Source organism: Tricharina praecox (genome assembly GCF_024521635.1).
Source record: "Tricharina praecox strain CBS 144465 chromosome Unknown BZA05scaffold_41, whole genome shotgun sequence".
Lineage (NCBI taxonomy): Eukaryota > Fungi > Ascomycota > Pezizomycetes > Pezizales > Pyronemataceae > Tricharina > Tricharina praecox.
The window spans coordinates 71,825-97,705 of record NW_026250443.1 but is presented as its reverse complement, the minus strand read 5'-3'; the positions used below and the strand labels follow the sequence as shown (position 1 = coordinate 97,705).

Genomic DNA, 25,881 nt, shown 5'->3' with positions numbered 1-25,881 from the left:
AATCGACTATGTACCTATGTGCGGAACATTCTGGATCTTGCGCTTCGCTGCTTCATGCTCTGCCGGCGTGGTAAAGCAGTGGAGGAACTATCGTCGGCAAAGATGCCCTGCTCCCGCAGTTGAGTATTATGGAATGCTCTGCGGTGGATTTTTCAACCTCCGGTATCGGTAAACTATCGAGTCCGCCGGGTGGGATGGTGACCGCGGGGAATGGACGATGCCGGTAGCTTACTCGGAACCGAGGTGTATTCGCGATGATCACCCGAGAACAACGCAAGAAGCAATGGGCAGTCAACTCGGGAAGAATTGCACGCAGTGGGGGCTTTCATTCCGACGACAAAGGGAGTCGCTAATTGGTAATCTTCGGGGAAAGAATCCGAAAGAGCGGCAGTGAGCCGTTCGGAATCGCCGATGGTATATAAATCACGAAAGTTAGCTGGATCGTTCGCGATGAGGGCACGACGCAGCTGTGCTTGACAGCATTGAGACTTGACCTACCTACGTCGACGAGTACCACGATATTCGAACTCCGCCTCTCCAGCTACTCAGTAACATTCCGCAGCATCTGCGTCGGTAGACCATATCCGTCCAGTTCCCCGCATTCCACAGAAAGGGACGACACGAGCTCCAGCACCTCCGAAGAGATGTCCGAGAGCGAACATGACGATCCTCTCAGCACTGCGATCTGCGTGCAGTGGGACCGCACGAAAGAGATCCCGTACGCGCTTACGGTGTAGGAGTGGGCCGCGCTCGTGAGAGATGGAGAAGACAAGCTGTGCGTGCACAGGCGCGCACGTGAGGAGCCCAGGTTGCAGAGGCAGCGTACTCGTGCGGTCTAGTGGGAGCTGCGCGGATTTTCGAAGCAAAAGTAGTCGCAGATCGCCAGGCTTGCGCAACTGATGCGGGCGACGGAAGCGGTGATCGCGCTCTGCCGGCCGAGGTGGCGGGGAAACAAGCGTGGAAGTGCTGTTCCGGGCCGATGTGGCCAAGGGGAAGGCCATGGTTGCCGACGTCGCGATGCAGCTGGCGAAATCTACTACTGTGCGGCCGAGAATAACGGTCGGTGTCGGCCTGCGTTCGAACGCCGAGCTCCCTACACATCTGACCAAATAGCACTCGGTATTTTAGCATGTTCCGGCTCCGCCCCCGCTATAATTATCCCGCCCGAAGCAGATGCACGTACCTACCCCACTACACGCATTCCGGAGCGACCGGGAACTACACCAATGTCAGCCCCGTTCCCGCTCCCGCGCTTCATGTGTATCATCCACTCCGACGAAGAGCTCTACTACGAGGATAAAAACGGTAACACGCACTGGACGGCCCCCGACGGAGGAAATGCAGTCATGAACACCCGCGCTCTCCGCGAGCACCGCAGGGCTGAAAAAGCGGAACTCGCACACATGTTGGCTCTGCAGGACATCCCCGCGACCGCCGTAGATTTCGGACCTACCACGTGGCTGTATCGCACGGAACCACCAGCGAACAAAGGTAACCTCCCACAGCTATTATACCAGTATTTCGCCACGGGAACTAACGATGTTCTATGCTAGTCTCGACTCCTGACGCTCACCTGGAGCAAGTGCCGGATACGGAACGCGAGCAGCCAAGGAGCGGGCAGGAAAAAAAGAGATGCGTGGATCTGAAGGTCACCACCTATCTACGAAGTGGAAGACAACTCAGTAGGTAGCTAGAGCTTCAGTCGCATGTCTAGCAACAAGCGATCAAAAATCAAGATTTCATTCCCCTCGCCGAGTCTCTCCCTCGTGACTGCTACATACCAACCCATGCTTCTCCGTAAATTTGCTCGGGTAGAATCTAGATTAGATGAACGAAGCACACCTACGGCGATGTGTGCCGGCCGACACTCCTCGCCGGGCTACATTGCAGTCCGTACTTCCGCAGGTACATTTGATAGCCACTCCCTCGACCGTAGCGTTTGTGCACTTAGAATCAGGATGGGTCGTGGAATCCCTCGTACTCACTGTTAGAGACTCCGGCAACGTCCTCGAGTAGGTACAACACACTCGGCGTCGATATCACTAGCCTCCTATATGTGCTTGAGAGGATCCCCTTTCAGCTCAGGAGTCAGGAGTCTGTCAGTAATACACCGTACCTACCCTACGTAAACTGCCTGCAGCGAGGTTTCGGCAGAGATCGTTATCAGCCACCGAGAGAGAGGAAGATCTTCTGTTTGGTTCGCATGCAGCCTACCTAGACTATGGCAAACCGTCGCACTCTTTTCCTGCCCACTCTGGCCGGCGTGGGGCTGGGACCCGCTACCAGCCAGCACGATGTGGCGACACTGCACTTTCAGCCACCGAGTAGTCTCTCATGATGCAAGCGAATGATATGTGGCGTGTGATGGTGAAAGACGTGAGCACGGAAGTTCCTGATAACGCAAAGAGGAAAGCTGGTACGATCATTAATCGAAGGTAATAGGAGTGTACTCTACTGCAAACGTACAGCGGAACGCTATCTTCTTCCTTACAAGGCTGCAGGCTCGCTCAAGGCGCGAGCCTTCTCCTGTAGCGGCAGCAACTGCAGTAGTCGACGATAAGCACGATGTCTACGCTTATGACTGGTGCTTACTCCTCCGCTGCCAACCTGATTGTTGGCAGTCTTCCGAGACCTCTTTCGATCGAGCCCTACGGGCAACTAGTGATAAGGAATTCCGGATACCTCTCAGCACAACACCATACCATGCACCACCAATCCGAAGCAAAAGTCGTCAGACTTCCTATATGTGATGCATCTTGAGATTCTAAAGCTTCTATGAAAGACTCGATGTTTTTCCGCCACATGAAGGGTGGGATTTGGTCACTTGCAAATGGGCATTTTTGGTGTAAAAGGGCCCCTGTACAAAAACTTTTGACCTAGTACTTTATGTAGTAGGATCGCGTATAGAAACTATTTGTTGAATGAGATAGATAGAAGATTTAACTGCATTAACAAATCAAACACTTCCCCTCGAACGGAGAAGCCAAACAAGATAAAGAAGATATAGGAGAACAGTAGCTCGATACTGGACCCGATTGCTCTCCACCCAGCCCCCCCTACTCCCTTCCCGCTCCCAACTCAGCCCGACAGAACGAAAGACAGAACGACAGAAATATGAACGAATGAAATTATTCATTATGTAGACCAGTTTTCACCCCTTCTCGCCTGCACAGCTAGCAGCACAAGGTGTGTCACGTGAAACGACCGAGTGATATCCAACCTGTGCTCGCTCCGTCACGCCAACAACAAAAACAAAAACCATCACCACCCCCGGTGGTAGCTTGGAAACCGCAACAGCTAAACAAGAAGGACTTTCACCCGGGTTGAACCTGGAATTTTCCCTCAACTCGCCTCGCCGATTGCGTGGCACTGGGCCACGCGGGGTTTTGTTGTGCTGGAAACATGAATTAAGCCTGGGAGTTGGGTTTATTGCGCTCGCCAGCGTCTGCGGCCTCTCGATCAAGGAGCAGCTGTGCAATATGCTCGTACCCGTATCCTCTCTGCGCCGCCAGCCGTCGCGCCGTCCTACCGTATCGATCTTTGGCCTCGATGTCTGCACCGAGGTCGAGCAGTAGTTGCACTGTATCTGTGTGCCCGTTCTCGGCCGCCCAGTGAAGCGGCGTATAACCGGTACTGCACTTGGCCTTGATGTGTGTACCGCGGCCGAGCATCAGTTGCAGTGTATCCGAGTGCGCATACCTGGCCGCCCGGTGGCGCGGCGTCCAACCGATGTCATCCTTGGCCTCGATGTCTGCGCCGCGGTCGAGCAGTAGCTGCAGTGTATCTGTGTTCCCGTTCTCGGCCGCCTGGTGAAGCGGCCTACGGCCGGTACTGCTCTTGGCCTCGATGTCTGCACTGCCGTCGAGCAGTAGTTGCACAGTATCTCTCTGCTTGAAGATTACTGCGCAGTGCAACGCCGTATATCCTGCGTCGTTTCGGGACTCCATATCGATGCCTAGTGTTTTGACAAGCGTATTGACCATGACGTTGTTTCCCTTGTGAGCTGCGTCGTGTAAAATAACGGCCCGCTCCGTCACGGGGGTTAAGCGATACCGAACCGTGGTAGTTATCTTGTTGCCGCTCTACTGTAACCGCTGGAGTCCTTCCACGGTGATACTGAGCAGTGGCGCCACGTTATCGCTGGATTTCCGCTGCTCATACATTGGGCCGTTATTCAGCTCGAGACTGTAGATGCGCAGATAGATGACGGATATATTCGATATCTGGGCTAAGCTCAGACCGGTGAGCTGAGACAATTTGGATTCCGTCGTGGGGATAGTCGTGAAGGAGTTTGTTGAAGAGTTCCTGGCCGTTTTCCTATACACCTGAGTCTCTCCCAGAATCCTGCGAAAGGTTCTAACAATGCACTAGAGAAGATCGAAGCTCTGGAGCGGACTGAGGATGGGGCGACGTTGACCATAGAGGAATCGGCTGCTGCTATACGCTCGACGAGGTCCGGGACCGCCTCCCTGACTGTCGCTATGAACTGCTTTAGTTCATCGATGTCGCTTTGCAGTTCCTGAGTTGATGCACTAGGTAAGCTCTGTATCAGCAACTATTCGTACCCACGTGTTGGCCGGGTGAGAAACAGATCATCAGTCTTTGGGTGAAGTACATGGGTGGAGCCCGAGGAAGCTATCGATACACATCGATGATCGATTGAGAAGAGCCATGAATCAACCATGTATACACTGACAGCAATAGATTCAGCGAAGTCTTATGCATCTGTAGGTTCCGTAGTATCCTGGCGATATCCTGGTCTTTGGCTGCCCACTTGACGTTGTCCCAGGGCCTAAACTGATACTTGGTGCTGTAGGCGTAGTCCGTCTTGACGCCTTCCAGCTCCCTATCCAGCTCTGAGAAGGTACACACGCAGCCCGTCAGAATGACAACCAGGTCTTCGATCTGAATCCTGGATTTGCGAGCCTTGCTCTGCTGGGGGAAATTGACGATGAAGTCGTCCAACTGGCGAAATATCCCGTGTAGCGCTTGGGCTTCTGCGAGAACGTTGCGGGTAGTGCTGAGGGCGTCGATCGCGGTGGAAAGAAAGCTGATGGCCTTGGCTCCGACTTGCAATAAGCATGCTACCGATGCGGCAAACGAAATAGGTTCCATCTTGGAAGTGGCGGCCGGTTGACGCTGGTGGTCCGGTGGGCGGAGCGTGTTGGCGATCGCGGGGTCGGTGATGTGCGGCTTGTAGTGTAAGCGCACATCATGCATGGTGTCGGCTGGCACCTATCAAATCTTGCGCGCGTTCTATGGATTCAGCCAGTAATGTAGAGAGGACGTAACTACGCGCTGTATGCCCAGCGACGTCTGCGAGCTATCCATATACATACTTAAGGCAATCAATCTCTCCCAACGGAGGATAATCCACATCGCTTGAGGTGCGCGTTCCGCCCTCGTTTGTAAATCTAGAGTACTTATGCCATACCTACTGTACGGTACGAACTATTCCAGGCTTCACCACGCACCGCTCCCTCCCCGCTTGTCTTTACCTGAAGCTTCTCTTATATTCCTAGTCGAAGTAGCCACTCCTCATCCGGCACCATGAGCTCCCGCCAGTCGATAAGTAGTCGCGGAGGATTACCTTTGACACTCACGAGATACCCCTCGGCGTCACCACGCGGATTGACTAGAGTCATTCCTACGAGTCCGTGACTAGTCATCCCTTTAATGAATCTTACTGTTTGGAGGCGGACCATCAACTCGATGAGTCCCTTGCGAGTCGATTCCTCGCATTCATCCAAGCAGTCAAGGACACACCCGACATCACCACAGTGCGGGTCTGTTTTCGCTGCCACGAAGATCCACCACAGCGCATCCAAGTCCGCCGTAAACGTCTCCCCCTTGGCGATGAAAGGAAGTGTTTCGCTGTGAAGATTCGGTGCAGCAGTGCGGAGAGAGCAAAAGTCACGTCTTTCTGTTCGTCGTTGTCGTCTTTGAAGAAGAAGAAGAAGCAGACGGTGCCGTGCAGTTCTGATTGCCGGTTAAGCTCGTCCACTAGGAAAGAGGCCAACGCCGACTTCCCACATCCTGGATCCGCCGTCACTCACAGGAGACTCCATTTCCGATCGTACCGGTTCAGATATTACTCTTCGCAGTCGAGGATTCACTCAAGCGTTCCTTCCACCCGTTTGGAGTTCTGGAGGAGGTGAAACAGCAGTCATTTCAGCGGTGGAGGGACATCGATCTCAGCTTTGCATTTTCGACTCCGGGGCGTTCGCGAAGAGCGGTTCTATTTCTTGCTGTTTTCAGGTGCTGTCTTCCTCATTGTTAGAGGCGATGATATGACCACCAGCCTGTCGTGTACAAGTAAAAAACATCTAGGTTTTGACTCCGGGAGAGTTCTATCAGAATCCCGTCGATGGCCGCGATAGACCGGTACTCATCATCGCTCTCCTGGTCATTAAAGGTTATCATCTTCTCATTATTCCGACTGAATGTGGGGATAATTTGTCAATTCCGTTGATACGTGGCTACTATGTAGATACGACATACCTATACGAATGATGGGTCCAGAGCAGGCCGGATATCTACATCCCACCCACAAGCAAACTGGAAAATCTCATCTGCCACACTTTCGGCACCTCTATCCAATCCTGCCGCTCATTGCCTGAGCCCATGAGCTCTGCCAAACCGTGTTTTTCCCGTTCGCGCGAGTTGTACGCCCAGGCGATGGCTGCGGAGTTCAACCGCACAGCTTTATGTCGTTGTCCGTTCCTCCCATTTCACCTACTACAGCGACGTCATCGCGATATAGATCTCCCTGTGGGACGAGAATCGCGATGTGTAGAGAGAAGAGAGATTCTCATCCATGCCCTCGGGGGTATCACGTTGGATGGCGGACGTCTCGGTCGAGCTCCAGCCCAGGGTTCCGACCATCACGAAGCACCGACTGCCCTTGAAAGTTGACCGAGTGAGGACATGTTTAGACGCCTCACCTCGACTCACAAGTGTGCGGTTCCGTATACATGTTGCCCATGAGCCCGTCCACCGATCAACAGACATCTGTGCCAGATATGTGAACCGGCCTCACTTTGCGTAACAATCCGCCTTCCATCTCCATCAGCCTCGCTGCCCAGATCATCGCCTTACTCGGTAGGTTGCTGATTGTCTGACCTCAAGGAGCAGCCCAGGAATCTCGTCCACGGCGATCTCGAAAGTAGCCAATCCGCTCGCTTTGGAATCATCGCTATGCTCCAGGAGGCTCTTGATCCGGGCCCGTACGCCAGAGGCGGAGATCGGTATCCAACACAGTGCTTATGTGACCCAGCACTGGAGATTTAGCTCTACCTAGTACTCCCATGCGATAACTGCCTGCAAACGAATGACCTGACTCGAAAAGGCGGTCGAAGTGAAAATTAACGAACATCATTGATGAGAGTGTGAAGACCATGCTGATGAGGAAACCATCGTTTAAACAATCCAAGATGATCTATTTTACCATATTCTGATTGCTTTTAAGAGAGGGAAGTCCTGACGGATTTTTCTCGGCGGCCGTGTGGGGTCATGAAGCCTCACACCGACGAGGCTGAGTGAGCGGCTTCCAATGACCCACATTCCGTCAAGACTTTTCCATATGTTTGCCAACGTATAATCCAATGGAAAGAAGCCGGTGGGAGAATCCTGAATATATTTAAGGATCTTAACCAGAAATTCGGTCTTTCCTGATCAGGAAATTATAGGGAAATATGTCCAAGACGTTACCCCACACAACGGTCCGCACAGAACGGAACGGCCGCATAGAACGGGACGCCCGCATAGAACGGGACGCCCGCATAGAGCGAGACAGTCACAACAGGGCGACCTTCTACTACGTTCCGTGGCTCTATCCCACTTTGAGAAGCAGGCTAGGCCGTGTACCGCCCTTCCATCCCTCCATCCCTCCCTTCATTGTTCGACTCTCCTTCTTCCTTACCTTCCACTCCCCCTTCTCTCCTACACATCACTCCACAGTTCACATCCTTCACTGACCGTGGACCGCCCTCTATCCTACATCTTCTCTGTCACTGCCCGACCCTCCTTCTTCCTTACATACCACTCCTCTTTCTCTCCTACATACCACCCCGCAGTTCACATCCTTCACTGACTGCGGGCCCAACCCAGCCGTTCACACCTTTCACTATTCGACTGACTCTCTCTCCCCCCTTCGAGCTAGCCCACAGTTGATTCTCTTCACTGTACGACTACTCTCACTGGCCAACTACTCTCTGACCCTCTCCGGACCCCGGTCCATCCCACCAACCACCACCCACTTCCTTCACTCCCATCTCATCCTCCATCCCCAACCCCATCCTCCATCCTCCATCCCCATCCTTTCCTCCTCCCCATCTCCCCCGACCACCACCACCTACATCTTTAGCTTCGCGGACAGTCCGCGTTGCTCTGAATTGTAGTAGGTGTCTATCATCCGGTAAGTGATACACACATATGATTTCTCGGAGATGTTCTCAACTGACAATTATTTATAGGAGACGCTCCCCGACTGCCTCGCTACTCTTAATTGTAGTAGGTATCGATCATCCGGTAAGTGATACACACATAACTTTCTCGAAGATGTTAACTAACAATTATTTATAGGGGCCAAGATGGTTGGCCTTGATGATTTGCCCGAGCACGTGCTCGCGCAAATCTTCAACCATCTTCCCAGCGTACCAGAGCTGGATTACTTCACGAGGACAAGTCCTCACACATACCGGTGCCTCAATGGCCACCTTTACCGGTTCGCGCTCCTGACAGAGTTTCGGGTTGCGCCGAAGTTCCGACTGTTGCCCGTTTGGGCCATTGAGGAAGGGCGTGTTAGCACTTTTCGCCAATGTGTGGACGTGGGACTGAGTCCCAGTTGTGTGGTCGAGAGCGGCAATATGTCGCTGCTGATGCTGGCGGTGCGCTTTGCGCAGGTGGAGATGGCCGACATCCTGTTGGCGAAAGGGGCCAATGTGGCCCACACCGATGCCGACGGATGGACGGCACTCCACCATCTCCGCAATTTGCGGGAGCCGACGGTCGAGGCCGTGCTGGCGGGGTTATTGGTCGGTAGGGGAGCCGACATCAACGCGAGAGACAGATTCGGCTATAGGCCGGTCGATTACTGGCAATTCTGGCAGAATGCCGACGGGAAGAGAAGTGTGCGGGCGAAGAAGGCGGCTCGCCGAATTGTCGGCTACGGCGACAACCCGGTCGCGGAGAATACGTTCTCCAACGACAACAGCGCTAGTGGCGCCATTGTCGTCAGCGACGACGAGGACAGCAACGAGTCCTCCAACTCCGCCATCAGCGCCGAGCGCATGGACGGAGCCGAGAAGACCATGGTCAACGACCATGGCAACACTCCCGAGATTCCGGACGATCCGGAAGGAGTGCTCGCGGCAGCTACCCAGAAGGGCGAAGCCGCAGAGACTGTCGCTGTAAGCGACAACGGCGACGATTGGCACGCGGCCAACCGCCGGAGAGGTCCCCCGCCAGAGGAAGAATTCCCGGGGGGACGGCCGATGACAGGAGGGCCGGAGAGTTTGGCCTCCTACAACCCGGTGATCTAGGCTTCGAATACTCGAAGCAAGACTCGGGCGACGGCCACCACTGCCAGCAACGGAGACAGGTCTCAGTCGTGGGGTGGGAGCCACGTCTGGGCTTGTTGTCCGTTTGCTCGGCAGTGGGGATTGAAGGGGGGTTGATGGTTATTTGATGACCATTTGGTCTTGTTTTTCGGGAGTACTGTTTGGAGTTTCATGGAGAGTTGCTTTTGCTTTTTTTTGCTTTTTTTTTACGGGAGTTTGGACATCGGTTCCTATTTCATACCTATTACCATTCCTACCTTTCTAACCAATTGTTTTGCGGGGTCTTTCTTTGCTTTTGTTTGGCATTGTTCTACACATCTTTCATGCTCTGGTTTGGAGTTTACGTTTGATTTCTGGCGATGGTATCTTTGACCATAAAAGTGCAATTTAGCGCGGGAAAATGAAGAGGGGGAGCATTCAACTGAATTACACCGTGCTTCTTTGGGTGAATACTGACCGTGATGGAGTGAAAACAAGACCTGATACGATCCTACGCTCATACACTAGACCGAAATTGCTGATTATACATAGACCTAGTTCATTCCCCGTGCGGCACGGCGTCCGCCATCTATCACAAACGATCACCGCTCACCATGGTTCCACAATCTCGAGGCCTGGTGCGTCATTACAGGATATCACCTGCTAGGAATGAGTTACGGACGCCACAGCCGGATCTCAAGCACCGCCAGCCAGCCTGCCGACGTCCTGGAGAATTCCGAACGTCACGGATGGACCATATCATCCATTTTTCCGGTCTCCGATCTATCGGACACCGGCTGTTCCGATTCTATCCGGGTCGCTGGGCTATTTTCAGGCGATCGAAATGTGTGACGTAGTCGGCGTGGACATCATCAATTGCCCTCGAGCCCTATCGGGTATGTGGACGATCTCGTTGCCTGGGCTGAACACTGACGTTAATACACTCCAGTGCAGTGGCATCACCGAATCGAGTGTCGATTCCAGTGGTGGCAGGATCACGGTGGGATACGGAAGGAACTGGCAGTGATGTCTTTCCATCCAGACCTTGGACTGGTCGACGATATTATGAAAGCCGGAAGAACTACCGTCCTGTCATCGTATCTCGGCATGCTTGGACGGAAACCCTGATACGGGACGAAGATGGTTGGTGGGCAATGGTCAATCGTGGTCGGACGGCAATGGTGAGTTTCCCATAACTCCCTCTAGATCTCCTCCCCGAGTCTCCCGGGACTGCAACAGGAATCGGATTCACGATTTTAGAAATACAGGTACCAACCGCTAGATCAAGACCATAAGAGAACAACTCAATCCCCGAATATATCACCCAGTTTCTACTATATGCCCGCCACATCGCCCCCAACGAGCACCTTCTCACCAACGACCGCCTTCCTCATCAGTACCTTCCTTACCCGGTGTGTCAGTACTATACAAGCCATCACCTACTGGGGACGAGTTACGAACGCCACATCCGGATCACAGCCGCCGCCAGCCAACCCGGCGACGTCCTGGGAAATTCCGAAGGTCACCGATTTACCTACCTATATCAACCATTTTTCACCCCCGAGCTATCGTACACCAGCTGTTTCGATTGCATCCGAGTCGCTGGGCAATTTTCAGGTGATCGAAATGTGTGACGTAGTCGGCGTGGACATCATCAATTGCCCTCGAGCCCTATCGGGTATGTGGACGATCTCGTTGCCTGGGCTGAACACTGACGTTAATACACTCCAGTGCAGTGGCATCACCGAATCGAGTGCCGAGTCCAATGGGGGCAGGATCAACGGGGAATACTGGAAGAACTGACAGCGATCTCATGCCATTCAGAAGTTGGGTTGGTTGGCGATATTATCAATGCCGGAAGAACTGCTGTCCCGTCCTGGTATCTCAGCACGCTTGGATGAAAACCTTGATGCGGGACGAATATGGTTGACGGGCAATGGTCAATACGTGGTCGGACGGCATTGGGAAGTTCTACGAGGCAGTACCTCCCTCCGGTTCTCCTCCCCGAGTCTCCCATTACCGTAACAGGAGTTTATTTAACGATCTTAAGCATGCAGGTACATACAAACCGCCAGATCAAGACCGCCAGAACAATTCGAACCCGCCACATTATCGCCAAGTTCTACTATATACCCGCCATATCGCCGCCAACGACCACCTTCTCACCAACGACCGCCTTCCTCATCACCACCTTCCCCACCTCCTCACCACTCCACTCCTTCCTACTCAACCACCTGCTAACCCAGCCCTCCACGCACTTCTCCCCATCATGAGCACCAACCCAACACCCCACCTCAATCTCCCGACAAACCCGCCTCCCCGCGTCGACACCACTCGAGATCGCGCCACCAGCCCACCACGGCATCCTCACCTCCGTCCACGGCCACAGCAGCAGATCCAGCCCTCCAATACCTACCCACTCCCTCACGCAGCCCACCGAGCTCCCATGCGGCGTAAAAACCACCGAAGTCACCTCCCCCGCAGCGTCCACGAACCTGATCGCAACGGCGGAATGCAAACTCGGCACCTCCCACGGCCTGGCGCGCAGATAGGCGATCTCGACGGACCCGCCTCCCTCGATCCCGATCTTGACGCCTTCCCTTGTGAGCACTACGACCTCCGGCCGCTCCGCCCACCGCCAGCTGCACACTTCACTCGCCGCGTCGGGGACGGCATATATCTTGGGTGCCTTTTCCCCTGCCCGCGGCGTCCGCAGCGTCCGCAGCGTGGGCTGGTGCGTGTGGTCGCTCTTACCCTGGCTGAGGACTATCGCGTCCAGGGGTCCAGGGAGGTCCGCCAGTGACCGCAGCGTCGGCGCGACAGAGTGCGTTTGGTTCGAGAACTTCCGGTGTAAAACGGGCGCGTCTGAGTGCAGCCACGGGTCTAGAAGGACTGTGAACTGCGTGTGAGAGGAAGCGGAGGCGTAGAAGGTCAGAAGGAAGGTCGCATCGCCGTTGAGGGATTCGAGGGTGAGCATCGATTGGGCACAAAGACTACGAAGGACTATGGTACTCTACAGCGGGATGCAGCGGACGCGATGGGAACGCGGTGCACGGTGCGGAACTGGACTCCTGAGTCCTGAGAGTCTGAGACAGTGCTAAACGTTGCAATGCTAAATATAGATTCCGGCATAAGTGATGGTCAATGGTCATTGGTGGCGATTCGCGAACAGTGAACTTTGGCGGTGAAAACATCTATGAGCACTCGGTTCTTGCATAACTTCCGTTATGATCCCATTTGGACTTCTCGAGATTCTCAAGACACGGTTACATGCTCCATAATGTTCCGCAAGCTGTACGAGAGCAGCCCCCTTGAAGTCGATCTGTTGAATGGTTCTGCTCAACTCCCACGGTACGGAATGTCGCAACTTGCTGTTCGTCAACACGGATGGGCTGGAGGGCGGCATATCTTCTTCGGAAAGGAAGTGAAGATGCCTCTGGCAGAAGGTTTATGGGAATGACCAAATAAGGATGAGGGCCGTGACAGATAAGAAGTGTGAACTCGGACCTTCTTCACTGGCCAGAACACGCAGTTAAACTAAACTAATTGGTATAATATCCAGCCCACTCATCGTAGTCATAACCTCGTTACGTAACCCCTATGCCATCGCAAACCCAATCCATAACACGCTCCTCCCGCACGTACAAGCAAACCGCCATGTGTATAATACATCCCTTTCCATCATCGCCATTACGCACTAACCGACGCGCTCCGTCCAATCATCGCCGACCCTGGCAACATCGAGCACCTTGACCCTCTTCAGAAGCCTCCCGGCCGCATCCGCGATCCTCTGGCCCTCCGCCGGCTCCTCGACCGACACGACCACGCCGCCGACCCACCCGCGCCCGAGCACATCTTTCACCACCGACGCATCGGGCCCCACCAGCGAGCTCTCGATGTAGACGCCCCTGGGCGCGAGCTGTTTCAGCATTGGCACCAGACTGGCCTCATCGGTGTAGGGCATGACGAGCTCCCTCGGCGACTCCTTCGGAAACATCTTCCGCGCCTGACGATAGACCTTTCCCTCGTCGCCTCTGTTTTCGAACGCGGCGGCGTCGCTATCGCTCAGGGGGTGCGCCGTGATATGCGGCGAGTAGATGAGCACGAACACGTCCGCGAGGCTGAGCGGCAGCGGGCTGGGCAGCTGTTTCAGCATCGCCGAGAGGTCGGAGGACTCCCGCACGACCAGCGCGATCGATTGCTTGCGCGACGCGGAGTTACCGGCCGACTCTGAGCCAGAGCGCCGGCGGGACCCGGTGCGGCGGTTGAGCTCCGCGTCGCTCTCGTGTACGTGCGTGGTGTTGCTCGTGTCGTGCGTGTCGCTGTCAGAGATGAAGTAGTAGAGCGCGTAGGAGGCGGCGGCGACGGTGGCGGTCAGCGCGAGAGGGAGGATTAGGCCGGAGCGGCGGGATCGCGGAGCGGACATGGGGACGACGTGTGGTTTGTGGGTGGGTGGGAGGGCCGAGGGCGTCAAGTATTCAAGTATTTCGCGATGATGGTTTATTGGAAGTTGGTTCGTGAATCGCAAGGAGGGGGATGGGTGATGGGGGGTGTTTGTTTGAATAGGTGCGCCGAGCGGTGTTGGTGGCTGGGGCAGTGGTAGGCTGTAATGGCAGTAGTGTGAGCTGGCATGGCGGCGGCAAACCTACGCAATTGTGGATTTCACGTGTGGTGGTTTGCCGAGGACCGCACCAACTCAGCTGAAGCGAGAGATGCTTCTCCTGCCGACGCCACCGCGAGCCACGACCACCAGCCACAAGCCACCGTGACCAAGCCACACGCGGTGACACTCTGGCAACACCTTTGGCGTTGTCTCCTTTTTTGTCGAAAGAAAGATAGCTTCACCTCACCACCCACACACCACAACCACCACCGCACCGCCAATACGAAACACACAATCGGGCACGATCATCACGACCTCCGACGAGAAGAAGAATATATAATCCAGAATGTGGCTTTCCGCCGTGCTCCTCTCGTACCTCACCGTCGCCTCGGCGTTGAAGTTCGACCTCCCCGCGCAGCAGAAAAAGCACCTCAAGCCGCGATGCATCCGGAACTATGTGGGCAAGGACACATTGGTAGTCGTGACGGCGACACTGTCGGGGACGAAGGGAGATGGGCAGACCGTCAACATCTACGTATGTTTCTCTACTGCAGATGGGCAGGTTGGGACGAGAAGTTGAGTTGAGACTGATTGCTAGGACACGTGGTAGATTAAAGATACCGTCGGCAACGAGTACGGAAAGGCGAAGGATGCGGTTGGCGAGACGCCTCTGGCATTCACCAGTCACGCCGAGGCCGCGTTCGATGTTTGCTTCGAGAACACGCTCTCCGATGGTACTAGCCCATCCATTTCACCGGTCTTTGTCCGTGCTTGCTGACCCCATCCAGGCAGGAAACTTGGCCTCGCTCGCTCCATTGAGCTAGACGTCGATATCGGTGCCGATGCGCGGGACTGGTCCGCGATCCAAGCGGCGGAGAAGCTGAAGCCGGTCGAAGTCGAGTTGCGACGCATCGAAGCCGTCACTGCCGAGATCGTCAACCAGATGGATTACCTACGGCGGCGCGAGCAGAAGCTCAGAGATACCAACGAGAGCACCAACGAGCGTGTCAAGTTCTTTTCTTTGGCGGTTATGGCTACGCTGGTGGGACTCGGAGGGTGGCAGGTCGTGTACCTCAGGGCGTACTTCAGAAGCAAGCACCTCATCTAGTAGATACGTTGCGGGATGGGATCGAGCGACGGGTTGATGGGTTCTTCTTTAATGGCGAGAGATATCATGGGAGAAGTGACCGAGATGGGTCGGCGGAGTCGGATTGTATCAAAGAGCATGCGTCTCCGTAGTAACGAATGCCGTGATGATTTTTCCGTTCTACCCAATCCTCATTCAAACTTGTGCTCCCTATTCTTAGCAGAAAAACGCCACAGCAGTGACAGCACTCGCCACCGCCGGCACGGCCTACGTAATCCTTGATCCTGGCTACAGTTCATTTCGCGAGCCCCACACGGTCCCCCTCCCTCAATACCAACACTCTTCGTCAGAGCCCGACCCTCATCTTACCGCCCAGAAGGAGAGAAACAAGTCCTCCAGCCGCACTGGACCCGTCTATCCCGAGAAAAGCAAGAAAAAAGGAGACGAAGAAACTGAAAACATCCCACTCAACTCCAAACACCGCACCTCATCCCACCACTCTACCTACTTCACCCATTCACCCTCCCACTTGTCCACACGAATTCGTTTATCGCTCGGTACGCACTATACTCCATACCGCACGACACAGCCCGCGTCACCATGGCTTCCGTCTCCTCTCTCGATAAAGACCTCGCACGTCTCCGCCGATCAAAATACACTCCCGAGGCGTCCGCGGCCGTGAGCACCTGGCTCAGCTCCACCCTTGGTGAAACACTGCCCGCAGGCGACCTCATGGACATTCTAAAAGACGGCACACTGCTTTGCCGGTACGTCATCTCTCGGGTTCTCCACCACCCATCCCCGCTGACTCCTGTAGACTGGCCAACCACCTCGCGATCACCACCGGCGGCAAGCAGCTAAAGCCGAAGAAGTCCGCGATGCCGTTCGTACAGATGGAGAACATCTCGCAATTCCTGACTGCCATCTCGTCGCCGCCCGTTTCGCTGCCGCCCCACGACCGCTTCCTGACCGTCGACCTCTTCGAGAAGAAGGATCCCGCGCAGGTCCTGCAGTGCCTCGGTGCCTTCTCGCGCGTCGCCAACTCCCTCAACCCCACCACGTTTCCGGACACCGTGGGCGGGCTGAAGGGCGGTGCTACCCCGGTGGGCACGGGGGCCGCGGGGAAGCCACCGGCACCAACCGTGCCGGGAAAGAAGGTCACGGTGTCAGCGTGGGCGAAGCCGGGTCAGGAGGGGGCTACGGCCCCGGCGTGGAACGTCGCGCAGTATGGTTACATGGGCGGTGCCAGCCAGGGGAATCAGGGGATCATGTTTGGTGGAAGACGGCAGATCACGGCGACGCCGCCTTTAACGGCCGGGCCCGGCTCTGGTGGTACGGCTGGGGTGGCGACTGGCGCTGGGATGCCGAAGCTGGAAACTACGACCACTACCGCGCAGGAGAGGGAGACGCTGAAGAAGCAGAATGAAGCTGAGAGGTTGGCGTTGCGCAGGCGAGATGAGGAGGAGAAGAGCGCGCTGCTGAAGAAGCAGGGCGAGGAGAGGACGTTGAAAGAGGAGATGCGGCTTCGGGAGGAGGAGAAAATACGGAAGGCGGCGGCTGCAAAGGTTGAGGAGGAAAAACTACGGAAGGCGGCGGCGTTTATACAGCTTGATGAGGAGAAAGTACGGAAGGCGGCGGCGGCTACACAGCTTGAGGAGGAGAAGGTACGGAAGGCGGCGGCTATCAAGCTCGAGGAGGAAAAGTCTCGTCAAGCGGCGGCGTTGAGGCATGAAGAGGAAGAGCGGGCACGGGAAGCAGAACTGCAACGGCTAGAGCGGGAGGCGGCGCAGAAGGAGGAACTCCTGCAACAAGCGGCGACCATACGACAACAAAAAGAAAGCGAGCTCCTCCGGCGCCGACAAGAAGACGAAAACCACGCCGAACGCACACGACAAGCGGACGAAAAACGCCGGTGGCAGGAAGAACGCGAGCAGGATGAGCGGGAACACCAAGCCCAGGTCGAAGAGCAGAAGCGTCGGTGGCACGAAGAGGAAGAGCAGCGCAGGGAATGGCAAGCCGAGAAAGACCTGCAGCGAGAAATCGAGCGCGAACGCGAACTCGAGCGCCACCGCGAATTCGCCCGTCTAGGCGAGGAGCGATCCCGCACCGCCGACTCAGAGCTGGCGCGCGAACGCGAGCGTGTACGGGAGCTCGAGCGCGAATTGGAGAAGGCACGGGAGCGCGAGCGACTCTACGAAGCCGAGAAGGAGGCTCGACGGCGCGAGGAGACTGAGCGGTTCCGCCGTGACGCGGCAGAGGTGATACGACACCGCACCGGCGAACGGAACCGCACCACCATGCCCGTCCAACGCACGGGAGAGAGATACATCGTGTCGCACCTCACCGGCGACCGCCCGATGCCCGCACACGTCATCCGCCACAACGACCGCGAATCGGCAGAGCTGGAGGAAGAGCGGCGGTTCCTGCAGGGTGCCTGGGCGCGCGAGATGATCGCCACCCCACCCATCACCGAACCCACCGATTCCCGTCCATCCAGTCTCAGCAAGCTCGGCCCTGCCATCGCCCCCCGAGCACTCCCCACTCCGCCGAGAAAACTCCCTCCCACGCCTGCCCAGGCGGTCCGACAACAGGGGAGCTGGGAGAGAGGCGACGACGATAGACCGCTCAGTCCGAACAGCGAAGAAGTGCAGATCAACTGGAGCCGGTGAGTTTCGTTCGCTACTACCATGTCTCACTTTTGTACTAACTAACTCTTCACAGAATGTCGTTCCTCGAGCGCGAACGCGAAAAGGAGCGCCAGCGACAACGGGAATGGGAGCGCGATCAGATGGAGACACAGAAGCTCACGCAGGCAGAGGAGTACGGATACGCCGATGATATTCTTGACATGTATTGATTCGGTGCTAGCTATCGGCATTGATCTCTCTCTTTCTCCACTCCTTTGGGTACATACCCGTTTTTTTTTGTTATACCATACCATACCAACACCTGCATTGCATAGGCCAGACGGAATTGCTGGCGGCTTTCACTTCACTTCACTTTCTCTTCTCTTTCTCTTTATACGTGTTTTAATAGGGGTTTTTGGTCCGCTGAGGTTAGTGGATGGATCGATGGGTCGGTGGGATGGGTGGGATGGAATGCGATAGAAAAATGTGATTTTCGTTATATCGTGGGTTTGGCAGGGAGGCAAAAGAGGGAGGTTAAAAAGAGTAGAGAGGAGAGGGGAATAAATTCGATGTGTCGAATAGGAACCTACTGTGAAAGATATTATGACGAGTGATATCGCATGTTCACAGTGAGCGAGAGGAACGAGATAGTTGGGGGACATACAAACTGAAACTATAAATCTACGGGCATATCAAATACCGGTACTAGTACATACCACTTGCCATTATAGTAGGTACTTACTTTGGCCATCCCAGCGGAAAGTAGAGCCTTATGTCACTACCGTAATCAGGGTGAGATCTACGAACGGAACGATGGAGGGATCCACGGCTGCCTCGAAGCGGGGTACTCTCTATATGTAGGTCGGTATATCACTCGGCATATATGAGGTGAGGAGAAATACCCAGGATGTTTGTAGATAGTTGGCCGGCAGAAGACATATCCGGATTCCGGAGAGTGACGGTGCTGACTGTGCGCAGTGCCGACCTACATACATGCTTAGGAATAGTAGGTACCTACTCAAACAGACATGTAGTCACGCACGGAGACTCGTCTCCCGTTTAGTTAGTTACGGAAGGCTCCTTATCCGCATGAATCACCCTTCTTTACATACCACGGTACCCAAGACCCAAGAGTCAGATCCCCATCACCAACCACATGTACGTACAGGTTTCCTCTCGGTAGCCACTACCCCGAGCCCCGAGCCCGATCCTGACCCCGATCCCAACCCGATCCTGACCCCAACCCCAACCCGACCGCGAGCCCAAGCCCAAGCCCGAGTCCCGTGTCCATACGAGTGATATTCCATGCACATGCATATCTACATAACCCAGCGTCTACTATAAGCATCACCAATATCTACACTTTCCATATACCCACCACTACTTCGCCTCCATATATACCCCCAAGATGCACGATATCCCCCTACGCTTATGCCTTAACCCTCCACTTCCACCCCGTCTTCGCGACCCTCGCCGCGGCGAGCACCAGCCCACCAAGGAGAACACACGTGCCCGCAAAGACCTGTCCAGCCCAATACTCTCCCCCCGCGGCCTGCACCAGCGCGCCGCCGACCGGCGTCCCGGTCAAGCACGCGAACGACACAATAGTGAAAACCATTCCCATCCTCGTGCCTGCGCGCTCCAGGTCGGTAGTAAGACTACTCAGCGTAGCAGGAAACAGGCTCTGTATCCCCGCAGCGGCAACGCCATAGGCGCCGGCCCATATGTACAGTCCCGTTTGGCTCATGACGGCAGGCCAGACGAAGAGGAGGAGGGAGACGGTTAACGTGATAGGGATCAGAAGGTTTAGGGGGCCAAGGCGTCGGTCTGCTAGGTAGTTTGGTAAGATACGGCCTGGGAGGCCGACCGCGTTCATTATTATTAGCGTTGTGAAGGAGGAGGGGATCGATAGTGACAGGATCGAGCGCGCGAAGGAGGAGGCGTAGAAGAATGCGAAGTATACGCCCGTGAAGGAGAGGAACATGCCTGCGGGTGAGGTGGGTGTTAGTGGGACGGCGGGGGAGGCGGGGGAGGCGGGGGTGAGGGGAAGGGTATATACCGATTGCGAACAGCACGTACGTGGGCTCGCGAAACGCCTTCCACTCGACGAGACTGCCGACCTTCCTTGGCTTCAGACGGGGTTTCAGGACGACATTGGCGACCAGCAGCGCGACGGTACAGATCAAGCCGAGACACCTAACGGTCCAGGCGAAGCCGATCCTTGGGAGCAGGGTCTGGACAACGAGCGGGATAACGATTCCACCCGTCGCACTGCCGCTCGCGCCAATCCCCAGCGCCAGACTCCGTCGCCGGCGGAAGTACGTCGAGCTCAGCGCGAGCGCGGGACAGAAGATCAGGCCGCTGCCGAGCCCGCAGCATAGCCCCTGCGACAGGAAGATGCGTGCGAAACTTCCGCCGCTGATCGACGTCGTGAAGATCCCGAGGAGCACGAGGACGCTCCCGAGACGGTACACCGCGAAGAAGTACCCGGCGTCCAGCGCCCGCCCGGTAAATGTCCCCAGCGTGAACAGCAGGAAGATCTGGATGCTGCCGATCCAGCTGATTGTCGAGGGTGAGGCCGCCAGAGTCGTCGCGTAGTACGCTTGGAATACGCCGAAGCTCTGCGGACGGACAGTCAACACCCATCCACCCATTCACCCACCCATCCACTCCCTGAATATTTTTCCTTGGAAACAAACATTGATAAACCCCCAAGTGGTAAACACCGTTAGATGAACCCCGAGCACTACATGCACCCCATCCCCTTCCGTCAGCCACCACCCCCCCACCTCCCCCGTGCGACGCCACAGTGGACATACCGCACAACCACGCCCTCGCCCCACCATCCGGCGGCTTCTCGAGCTCGAGCTCTCGCGGCCCAACGCCGCTGCGGAGACTGCACGTCAATTGCAGGCCCATGTCTACCACCTCCACCACCTCCACTTCTCGAACCTCGTCTTCTCGCGATTCCCGTGATGATCGGGTTGATCGGCGCGATGATCGGCGCGACATCGAGCTCGAGGGGGAGTCGGCCTTCTCGTCGTCGGCGTCGGCGTCGGCGGGTGGTGCCATTGGTACGGCCATTGGCACGGGCGTGGGCGCGGGCGCGGGTTGCGGCGCGGGTTGCGGCATCGTGTGGCAAATCAATCAATAGGCAACGCCGCTCAGCTCAGCAGCTTTTTGAAATTCTCGTGGATGAAGGTTCAAGGGAGTGAGGTTAGAAGAAGCTTCGACATTTCCAGCTAACTATCCTCCATTCCCCAGTCCAAGTCTTCGCTTTTATTTCCCGGACCCGGGCGGGCTGTGACTCAAAGAGGCAGATCCATAGACAGACAGGAAAGAAGAAAAATCAGGACTGGACTGGACCGGAGCGCGCGAGCGAGCTTGGAGAGCTTGTATGTACATAGAGTGTGTGCGGTAGGTGTGTGCGGTAAAAGCCCGCATAATTAAGCGGGAGGATGGGTGGAGGGGATGGATATAGCCGAAGTACTACATAGCAGCAGCCAAAAGGAGCGAGTGAAAGAGCGAGACCCCCACCCCACAAAGTGCCTCCGTCCACAGTTGTATGTAGACTTGTAGTTATGCCCGAACAGGGTATTTTATCTGACAGTGACAGTGACGGGAATTGCTCCATCCATCCATCCTTCCAGAGAGCAAGCAGAGAGCAAGCACAAGTTATGTAAATACATACACACGCTCGTCGTTATGTATGTAGGGAATCATCGAGCCCGCCCCCGCCCCCGGTGAACCTGCATCTGTTGCACCTCCATCTACATCCCCCCGCCCGTATTGCGAACTTCTCTCGCACCGCCTTGCGCCTTCCTTCCTTCCTGTGCATTCATTCGCCTTCCAGCCCACTCGCCTTCCAGTCCACTCGCAGTCACGCACGTGCACGTATTCCCCAAAATCCCTAAATCTCGAAAATCCGAAAATCCGAAAATCCGAAAATCCGAAAATCCGAAAATCCCCAGAATCCGGTCTTCTACATAGAGCCCCGTCGATTTCTAATTCCTAGCGCACTGCACGATGGTGGTGGTGCTTTTCGTGGTGGGCGATTTCCACCGGTACTCTAGCGCACTTCGTGGTGGTGCTTACACATCAGCGTGCCGACACTGCCGACGCTGCCGAAAAAACGAACGAACGAACGAGCGAACGCTGGGCTGCCTGCCTGCCGGGTGGTAAAAACTACTAGCTAGGCCGCTTTAGGAATACTATCTGCGCGATCGCGACGTCACTGCTGTAGAGTTGCAGAGTTGCAGAGTACCGGTGTACATGGCGACGACGTTCTGGCGAGGATTTTCTCGTGTGGAGTTTCTGTCCGGTAGGGAGTGGAGTCGAGTGGAGTGTGTGCGGATAAGTGGTGTCGGTGGTGGTGGGTGAACAAACAGCCGGGAGAGAGGGAAAGGAAGGGCCGTCGTCGCCGTCGTCGCCGTTGTCGCCGTTGTTGCCGCTGTTGTCGCCGTTGTTTTATTGCCGTCGCCGGCGTTGTTATTGCCGTTGTCGCCGTTGTTGTCGTTACTATCGTTGTCGTCGTTGTCGCCATTGTCGTTGAAGAAGAACCGAAGATTCGAGGAAACACATTATTAAGCCGTCCTTGTACCATCCGCGATACCGAATTTTCGCTCTCGGAAGTCGGAGCAAGAACTCCGCCTGTCTGTCTGTCCGCCAGCAATCCAATTTGTCAGCACTCCATCCCTCGCGTGGCACCCTTCTTTCTTTCTTTTTGCATTCTGCAGCTCATATGCGTACCTCTTCAGTTCATACGCGATTCGACGCCGGCGGCTTAATCTTCAAGTCCTCGCCGAGCTTTTTCGCAGCGGCGCACAGCAGCGACAGCGCCGCCAGCGAGGCGATGAATACGCTGTAGACCACCAGGACCGGGTTTTGTAGTTGTGTTAGGAGGAGCATTGTCGCTTTCTTTGTGTGTTTATCGTATCGTGAGGAGGGCAATGGTAGGAGGAGCAGGAGGATGGTGGGGTGAATGGGTGAGTGGGAGGGTGTGTGGGAGGGCGGGGCGGAGAGGGGAGGGGAGGGGAGGAGGGGAGGAGGGGGATGATAAATGCTCTCCGAGAGAGAGCACGAGAGGAGCAAGGCCAGCGGTAATACCGGCACGCCGTCATGCCGATGAGTCGAATCGGAGATCGGAGCGGATATAGCACTGTGCCGCCGGAGGAGGGAGGGGGTTTTGTCTGTATGGCATGTATGGCATGGTGGGTATGGTGGGTATGTCATGTATGGGATGGTATCATGGGATAATTATGGGATGGTATCATGGGTAGGCATTTGTGCAGCAGCAACGGCAGCGGCTTGGACTGTACCGTACTGTACTGTATTCTCAGTTACTCATCAGGAGTGCGGGGGAGTGGGAGCGGTGTGGTTGTGGTGGTGGAGGGGTGGACGGGGGACGGGGGACAGTGGTGGTGGGGGTTTGTCAGGTGGTGTTCGACAGAAGACTGGGATATCTGGAGGTGGATGTTTTGACGCCCAACTTCCTGGGCATTGCTTTACCGTACTCCACTCGTTGCGAGAGTCTGTAGATACTGTACGGTGCCTACCTACAGCTCGAAATCGTACGTACACGATTTCGAGTACGACTACGACTACGACTACATAAACACGACTACGACTAGATACGCGAGGCCGTAGTGCACAAGTACATATGGTACGGGAAACTCCGTTGGCCTTCAAATCACGAACACGATACCTCACCCACCGTCATCACCGCGAATTTCCAACACCCGCCCCGTATATACTGTAGCTTACGAATCCTCCCATTCCCTTTCCCATTCCCATTCCCGTTCCCCTCTCTCGCTTCGCTTACAGTACATACGAATGCTAGGTATATCTACACTCCCCTCCCCGTCCCCCTCCCCCTCCCCCTCCACACCACCATCCCCTCCACTACCCCCAGTAGAGAACGTGGGGCGGGGCACAGAGTGGTATGTAAGGTGGCATGGCATGGCATGGCAGGCGGGGTGGATTGGGGTGGGTCCGGGTTCGTTTATTGTGTCGATAGATACCGTACCTACCGTACCCAGTCAGCTATGTATATCGTCTGTCTGCAACTGGGGATTCCGCAATCACATCACATCTCTGCGCACCGGACCAGTCACTGCGTCACCAGCACTTGGCGTCACTCGCATATGTATAGATACACATGTGAACGAATGGATGAGTGAATGAATGAAACCCGGGGGCCTTTTCAGTGTTTCACCCTCGTTGACTAACCCCCAAGACTCTAGAGTAGAGGGGGAGGGGAGGGGAGGGGAGGGGAGGGGAGGGGTCTCGACTCGGCATGATATCCCGCCGAGGTGGAAGCGGCGCTTGGAATGCGGAATACCCGTCGATTGGCTAATCCCGGTACTATAGTTGCTTACACGCCTGGATACTCTACATGCAAAGTATGAGCATTGAGGGAGACCTGCTTGCTTACATACACGCCTTGGCGCTCTACGAGCACAATACATTGATACCTGCTTACCTACCCATATTTACCCACATACACGCCTCGATGGGTGTTCTGCATCCAGTGGATACCTGTTTACTACACGACTGGATACTACACATTGATACCTGGTTACCTACATACATAGTGTACAATACATACATCCCGCCCGCCCTCCCTCCCTCTCCGCTCGGTATGTGAGTGAGTGAGTGAGTGAGTGAGTCGGTAGGCGACAGTTCACTCACTCATCACCTACCTATCACTCCTCCCGCGACTCCTAACGCGGGGTAGATTGGCATTCGGATCCCACTCGCCCTGCTTAAACCCCCTAGCCCTGCCGATCTCCGCCTCCGCCCACGGATCCTTATCTCCCCTCAACCCATGCGGGCTACTTGCCTTTTCCCCCGCCTCCCTGTGTCCCTCGATATCCTTCCCTCCCACCTCCGCGCCGACCTCCCCCCTCCCCACGCCCTGCCCGCCACCCCCACCCCCAGGCCTCTGCAACCCCGAATCATTCGCAAACTTAGTATTACTCTCAATGACAGAGTCCCTCGGCGGATGCGGCGGGGCATTAACCAGACTCGGCATTGCCTCCCAGCGTGCATCGGCGCGGGCCGCATTAACCGCCAGCACCTCCTGGCGCCGCGTATCCTCGCGCTGCTCCTCGATTGTGGGCGCGGATACCCGCGTCGCCCGAAGCCATTGGTGCCATGCTGGAGAGACGGCAGAGGCGTAGTCTACCCAGTCGAGATTGGGGTCGGAGAAGGTTACGCTCCGACGCGGACGGTGCGCGGCTAGCCGGTCGCGGTATTCCCAGAATGTGTTGCCGCTGAGGTCCATTCCTAGGGAGGGGGTTAGCGGGGAAGAGGGGAGGGGGGGGAGGGAGCAGGGGAAGAGGGAGAGAGCAGACCGATGAAGTAGGTCTTCCGCCATGGGAACCGGTGGGACCGCCATGTGTACCAGAGCTTTTTCAGAGGCGTGCCGATGATGTTTTTGGAGGGCATTGGGGTTGCGGCGGCTGCGGCGGCGGCGGAAGGGCTGGCGGATGGTTGTGCGTGTGTGCGTGGGAGAGATATGCTGCTGGTGCTGCTGCTGGTGGTGCTAGTGCTGGTGCTGGTCGTGGTCGTGGTCGTAGGGGCAGTGTGTTGTTTCGTCTGCTGTTGCTGTTTGTTGGGCGTGGACGGTGGACGGTGGACGGTGGACGGTGGACGGTGGGTGAGGTTCTGCTGACGTAGGCGGGGCGTGGTGGTGTTGTACTGATTAGTGCGAGTAACGTGAGCGGAGCCGCACCCGAGTTTTTTCCGGCGCCGGTACCGGTATTTCTTCGTGTCCGCCCGGGACTGGGAGTGGGAGTCGAGACTGGGAGTGGGAGTCGAGACTGGAGGGGCAAATATCGCAGACTCGCTGGAGATTGCCGCTTGAGCTGGCTACTAGTTGCCCAAAAGTGCGGCCAGCGTGCGGGGGCGCAGCAGCAGCCACAACTACCTCATAGATACCATCTAGGTTCGGTACGTATGCGAGCAGTTGCTGCCAGGTGTTTACTCAACATCTACCTATCCCAAATTCCCAACATCTAGAGT

The 25,881-nt window shown here is 55.9% G+C and overlaps 11 protein-coding genes across 11 annotated transcripts; 3 read left to right on the top strand and 8 right to left on the bottom strand.

The window, feature by feature from the left end:
* Positions 1-541: 541 nt before the first annotated feature.
* BZA05DRAFT_422599 (uncharacterized protein) lies at positions 542-1,001 on the bottom strand (the record flags this gene model as incomplete). Its single annotated transcript, XM_051485800.1, has 2 exons — positions 542-678; positions 731-1,001. The coding sequence occupies 2 exons, from the start codon at positions 999-1,001 to the stop codon at positions 542-544; spliced, it is 408 nt and encodes a 135-aa protein (XP_051335028.1).
* Positions 1,002-3,064: 2,063 nt separating this feature from the next.
* Positions 3,065-5,220, bottom strand: BZA05DRAFT_439581 (ankyrin repeat-containing domain protein; the record flags this gene model as incomplete). The annotated part of the gene is made up of 3 exons (XM_051486542.1): positions 3,065-4,003; positions 4,118-4,344; positions 4,697-5,220. The coding sequence occupies 3 exons, from the start codon at positions 5,218-5,220 to the stop codon at positions 3,408-3,410; spliced, it is 1,347 nt and encodes a 448-aa protein (XP_051335027.1). The 3' UTR covers positions 3,065-3,407.
* Positions 5,221-5,599: 379 nt separating this feature from the next.
* On the bottom strand, positions 5,600-6,976 carry BZA05DRAFT_422597 (uncharacterized protein; the record flags this gene model as incomplete). The annotated part of the gene is made up of 5 exons (XM_051485799.1): positions 5,600-5,635; positions 5,688-5,874; positions 6,314-6,402; positions 6,552-6,703; positions 6,955-6,976. 5 exons carry the CDS (start codon positions 6,974-6,976, stop codon positions 5,600-5,602), a joined length of 486 nt encoding a protein of 161 aa, XP_051335026.1.
* A 1,615-nt stretch (positions 6,977-8,591) lies between these two features.
* On the top strand, positions 8,592-9,542 carry BZA05DRAFT_464047 (uncharacterized protein; the record flags this gene model as incomplete). The annotated part of the gene is made up of 1 exon (XM_051487724.1): positions 8,592-9,542. The coding sequence occupies one exon, from the start codon at positions 8,592-8,594 to the stop codon at positions 9,540-9,542; it is 951 nt and encodes a 316-aa protein (XP_051335025.1).
* Positions 9,543-11,551: 2,009 nt separating this feature from the next.
* On the bottom strand, positions 11,552-12,622 carry BZA05DRAFT_412457 (uncharacterized protein). The gene has a single exon (XM_051485102.1). The coding sequence runs from the start codon at positions 12,514-12,516 to the stop codon at positions 11,665-11,667; it is 852 nt and encodes a 283-aa protein (XP_051335024.1). The 5' UTR covers positions 12,517-12,622; the 3' UTR covers positions 11,552-11,664.
* Positions 12,623-13,064: 442 nt separating this feature from the next.
* BZA05DRAFT_412456 (uncharacterized protein) lies at positions 13,065-14,138 on the bottom strand. Its single transcript, XM_051485101.1, has one exon. It carries the CDS (start codon positions 13,963-13,965, stop codon positions 13,237-13,239), a length of 729 nt encoding a protein of 242 aa, XP_051335023.1. The 5' UTR covers positions 13,966-14,138; the 3' UTR covers positions 13,065-13,236.
* A 186-nt stretch (positions 14,139-14,324) lies between these two features.
* On the top strand, positions 14,325-15,413 carry BZA05DRAFT_432084 (emp24/gp25L/p24 family/GOLD-domain-containing protein). Its single transcript, XM_051486212.1, has 3 exons — positions 14,325-14,677; positions 14,753-14,876; positions 14,931-15,413. Exons 1-3 carry the CDS (start codon positions 14,489-14,491, stop codon positions 15,248-15,250), a joined length of 633 nt encoding a protein of 210 aa, XP_051335022.1. The 5' UTR covers positions 14,325-14,488; the 3' UTR covers positions 15,251-15,413.
* Positions 15,414-15,829: 416 nt separating this feature from the next.
* BZA05DRAFT_427621 (uncharacterized protein) lies at positions 15,830-17,317 on the top strand (the record flags this gene model as incomplete). Its single annotated transcript, XM_051486069.1, has 3 exons — positions 15,830-15,996; positions 16,047-16,949; positions 17,020-17,317. The coding sequence occupies 3 exons, from the start codon at positions 15,830-15,832 to the stop codon at positions 17,315-17,317; spliced, it is 1,368 nt and encodes a 455-aa protein (XP_051335021.1).
* Positions 17,318-19,220: 1,903 nt separating this feature from the next.
* BZA05DRAFT_206691 (major facilitator superfamily domain-containing protein) lies at positions 19,221-21,096 on the bottom strand. Its single transcript, XM_051479561.1, has 4 exons — positions 20,676-21,096; positions 20,556-20,602; positions 19,916-20,477; positions 19,221-19,842 (listed from the first exon to the last, which is right to left on the bottom strand). The coding sequence occupies exons 1-4, from the start codon at positions 20,986-20,988 to the stop codon at positions 19,286-19,288; spliced, it is 1,479 nt and encodes a 492-aa protein (XP_051335020.1). The 5' UTR covers positions 20,989-21,096; the 3' UTR covers positions 19,221-19,285.
* Positions 21,097-22,278: 1,182 nt separating this feature from the next.
* On the bottom strand, positions 22,279-23,267 carry BZA05DRAFT_206688 (uncharacterized protein). Its single transcript, XM_051479560.1, has 2 exons — positions 22,606-23,267; positions 22,279-22,510 (listed from the first exon to the last, which is right to left on the bottom strand). Exon 1 carries the CDS (start codon positions 23,086-23,088, stop codon positions 22,615-22,617), a length of 474 nt encoding a protein of 157 aa, XP_051335019.1. The 5' UTR covers positions 23,089-23,267; the 3' UTR covers positions 22,279-22,510; positions 22,606-22,614.
* Positions 23,268-24,498: 1,231 nt separating this feature from the next.
* On the bottom strand, positions 24,499-25,468 carry BZA05DRAFT_380075 (uncharacterized protein). Its single transcript, XM_051481906.1, has 2 exons — positions 25,212-25,468; positions 24,499-25,143 (listed from the first exon to the last, which is right to left on the bottom strand). Exons 1-2 carry the CDS (start codon positions 25,303-25,305, stop codon positions 24,554-24,556), a joined length of 684 nt encoding a protein of 227 aa, XP_051335018.1. The 5' UTR covers positions 25,306-25,468; the 3' UTR covers positions 24,499-24,553.
* Between the last annotated feature and the right edge of the window lie 413 nt (positions 25,469-25,881).

What these genes read in the sequence shown, in the direction of transcription:
- BZA05DRAFT_206688 (XM_051479560.1), bottom strand. Translation starts at nt 23,088, where the DNA reads ATGACATACCCACCATACCCACCATGCCATACATGCCATACAGACAAA.
- BZA05DRAFT_380075 (XM_051481906.1), bottom strand. Translation starts at nt 25,305, where the DNA reads ATGCCCTCCAAAAACATCATCGGCACGCCTCTGAAAAAGCTCTGGTAC. An exon ending in GCGGAAGACCTACTTCATCG is followed by an intron (nt 25,144 to 25,211) that starts GTCTGCTCTCTC and finishes CCCCCTCCCTAG; the next exon opens with GAATGGACCTCAGCGGCAAC.
- BZA05DRAFT_206691 (XM_051479561.1), bottom strand. Translation starts at nt 20,988, where the DNA reads ATGCCGCAACCCGCGCCGCAACCCGCGCCCGCGCCCACGCCCGTGCCA. An exon ending in GGCGAGGGCGTGGTTGTGCG is followed by an intron (nt 20,603 to 20,675) that starts GTATGTCCACTG and finishes GGGTGCATGTAG; the next exon opens with TGCTCGGGGTTCATCTAACG. An exon ending in GTACGTGCTGTTCGCAATCG is followed by an intron (nt 19,843 to 19,915) that starts GTATATACCCTT and finishes CCTCACCCGCAG; the next exon opens with GCATGTTCCTCTCCTTCACG.
- BZA05DRAFT_432084 (XM_051486212.1), top strand. Translation starts at nt 14,489, where the DNA reads ATGTGGCTTTCCGCCGTGCTCCTCTCGTACCTCACCGTCGCCTCGGCG. An exon ending in GGCAGACCGTCAACATCTAC is followed by an intron (nt 14,678 to 14,752) that starts GTATGTTTCTCT and finishes GACACGTGGTAG; the next exon opens with ATTAAAGATACCGTCGGCAA. An exon ending in CGAGAACACGCTCTCCGATG is followed by an intron (nt 14,877 to 14,930) that starts GTACTAGCCCAT and finishes GACCCCATCCAG; the next exon opens with GCAGGAAACTTGGCCTCGCT.
- BZA05DRAFT_412457 (XM_051485102.1), bottom strand. Translation starts at nt 12,516, where the DNA reads ATGCTCACCCTCGAATCCCTCAACGGCGATGCGACCTTCCTTCTGACC.
- BZA05DRAFT_412456 (XM_051485101.1), bottom strand. Translation starts at nt 13,965, where the DNA reads ATGTCCGCTCCGCGATCCCGCCGCTCCGGCCTAATCCTCCCTCTCGCG.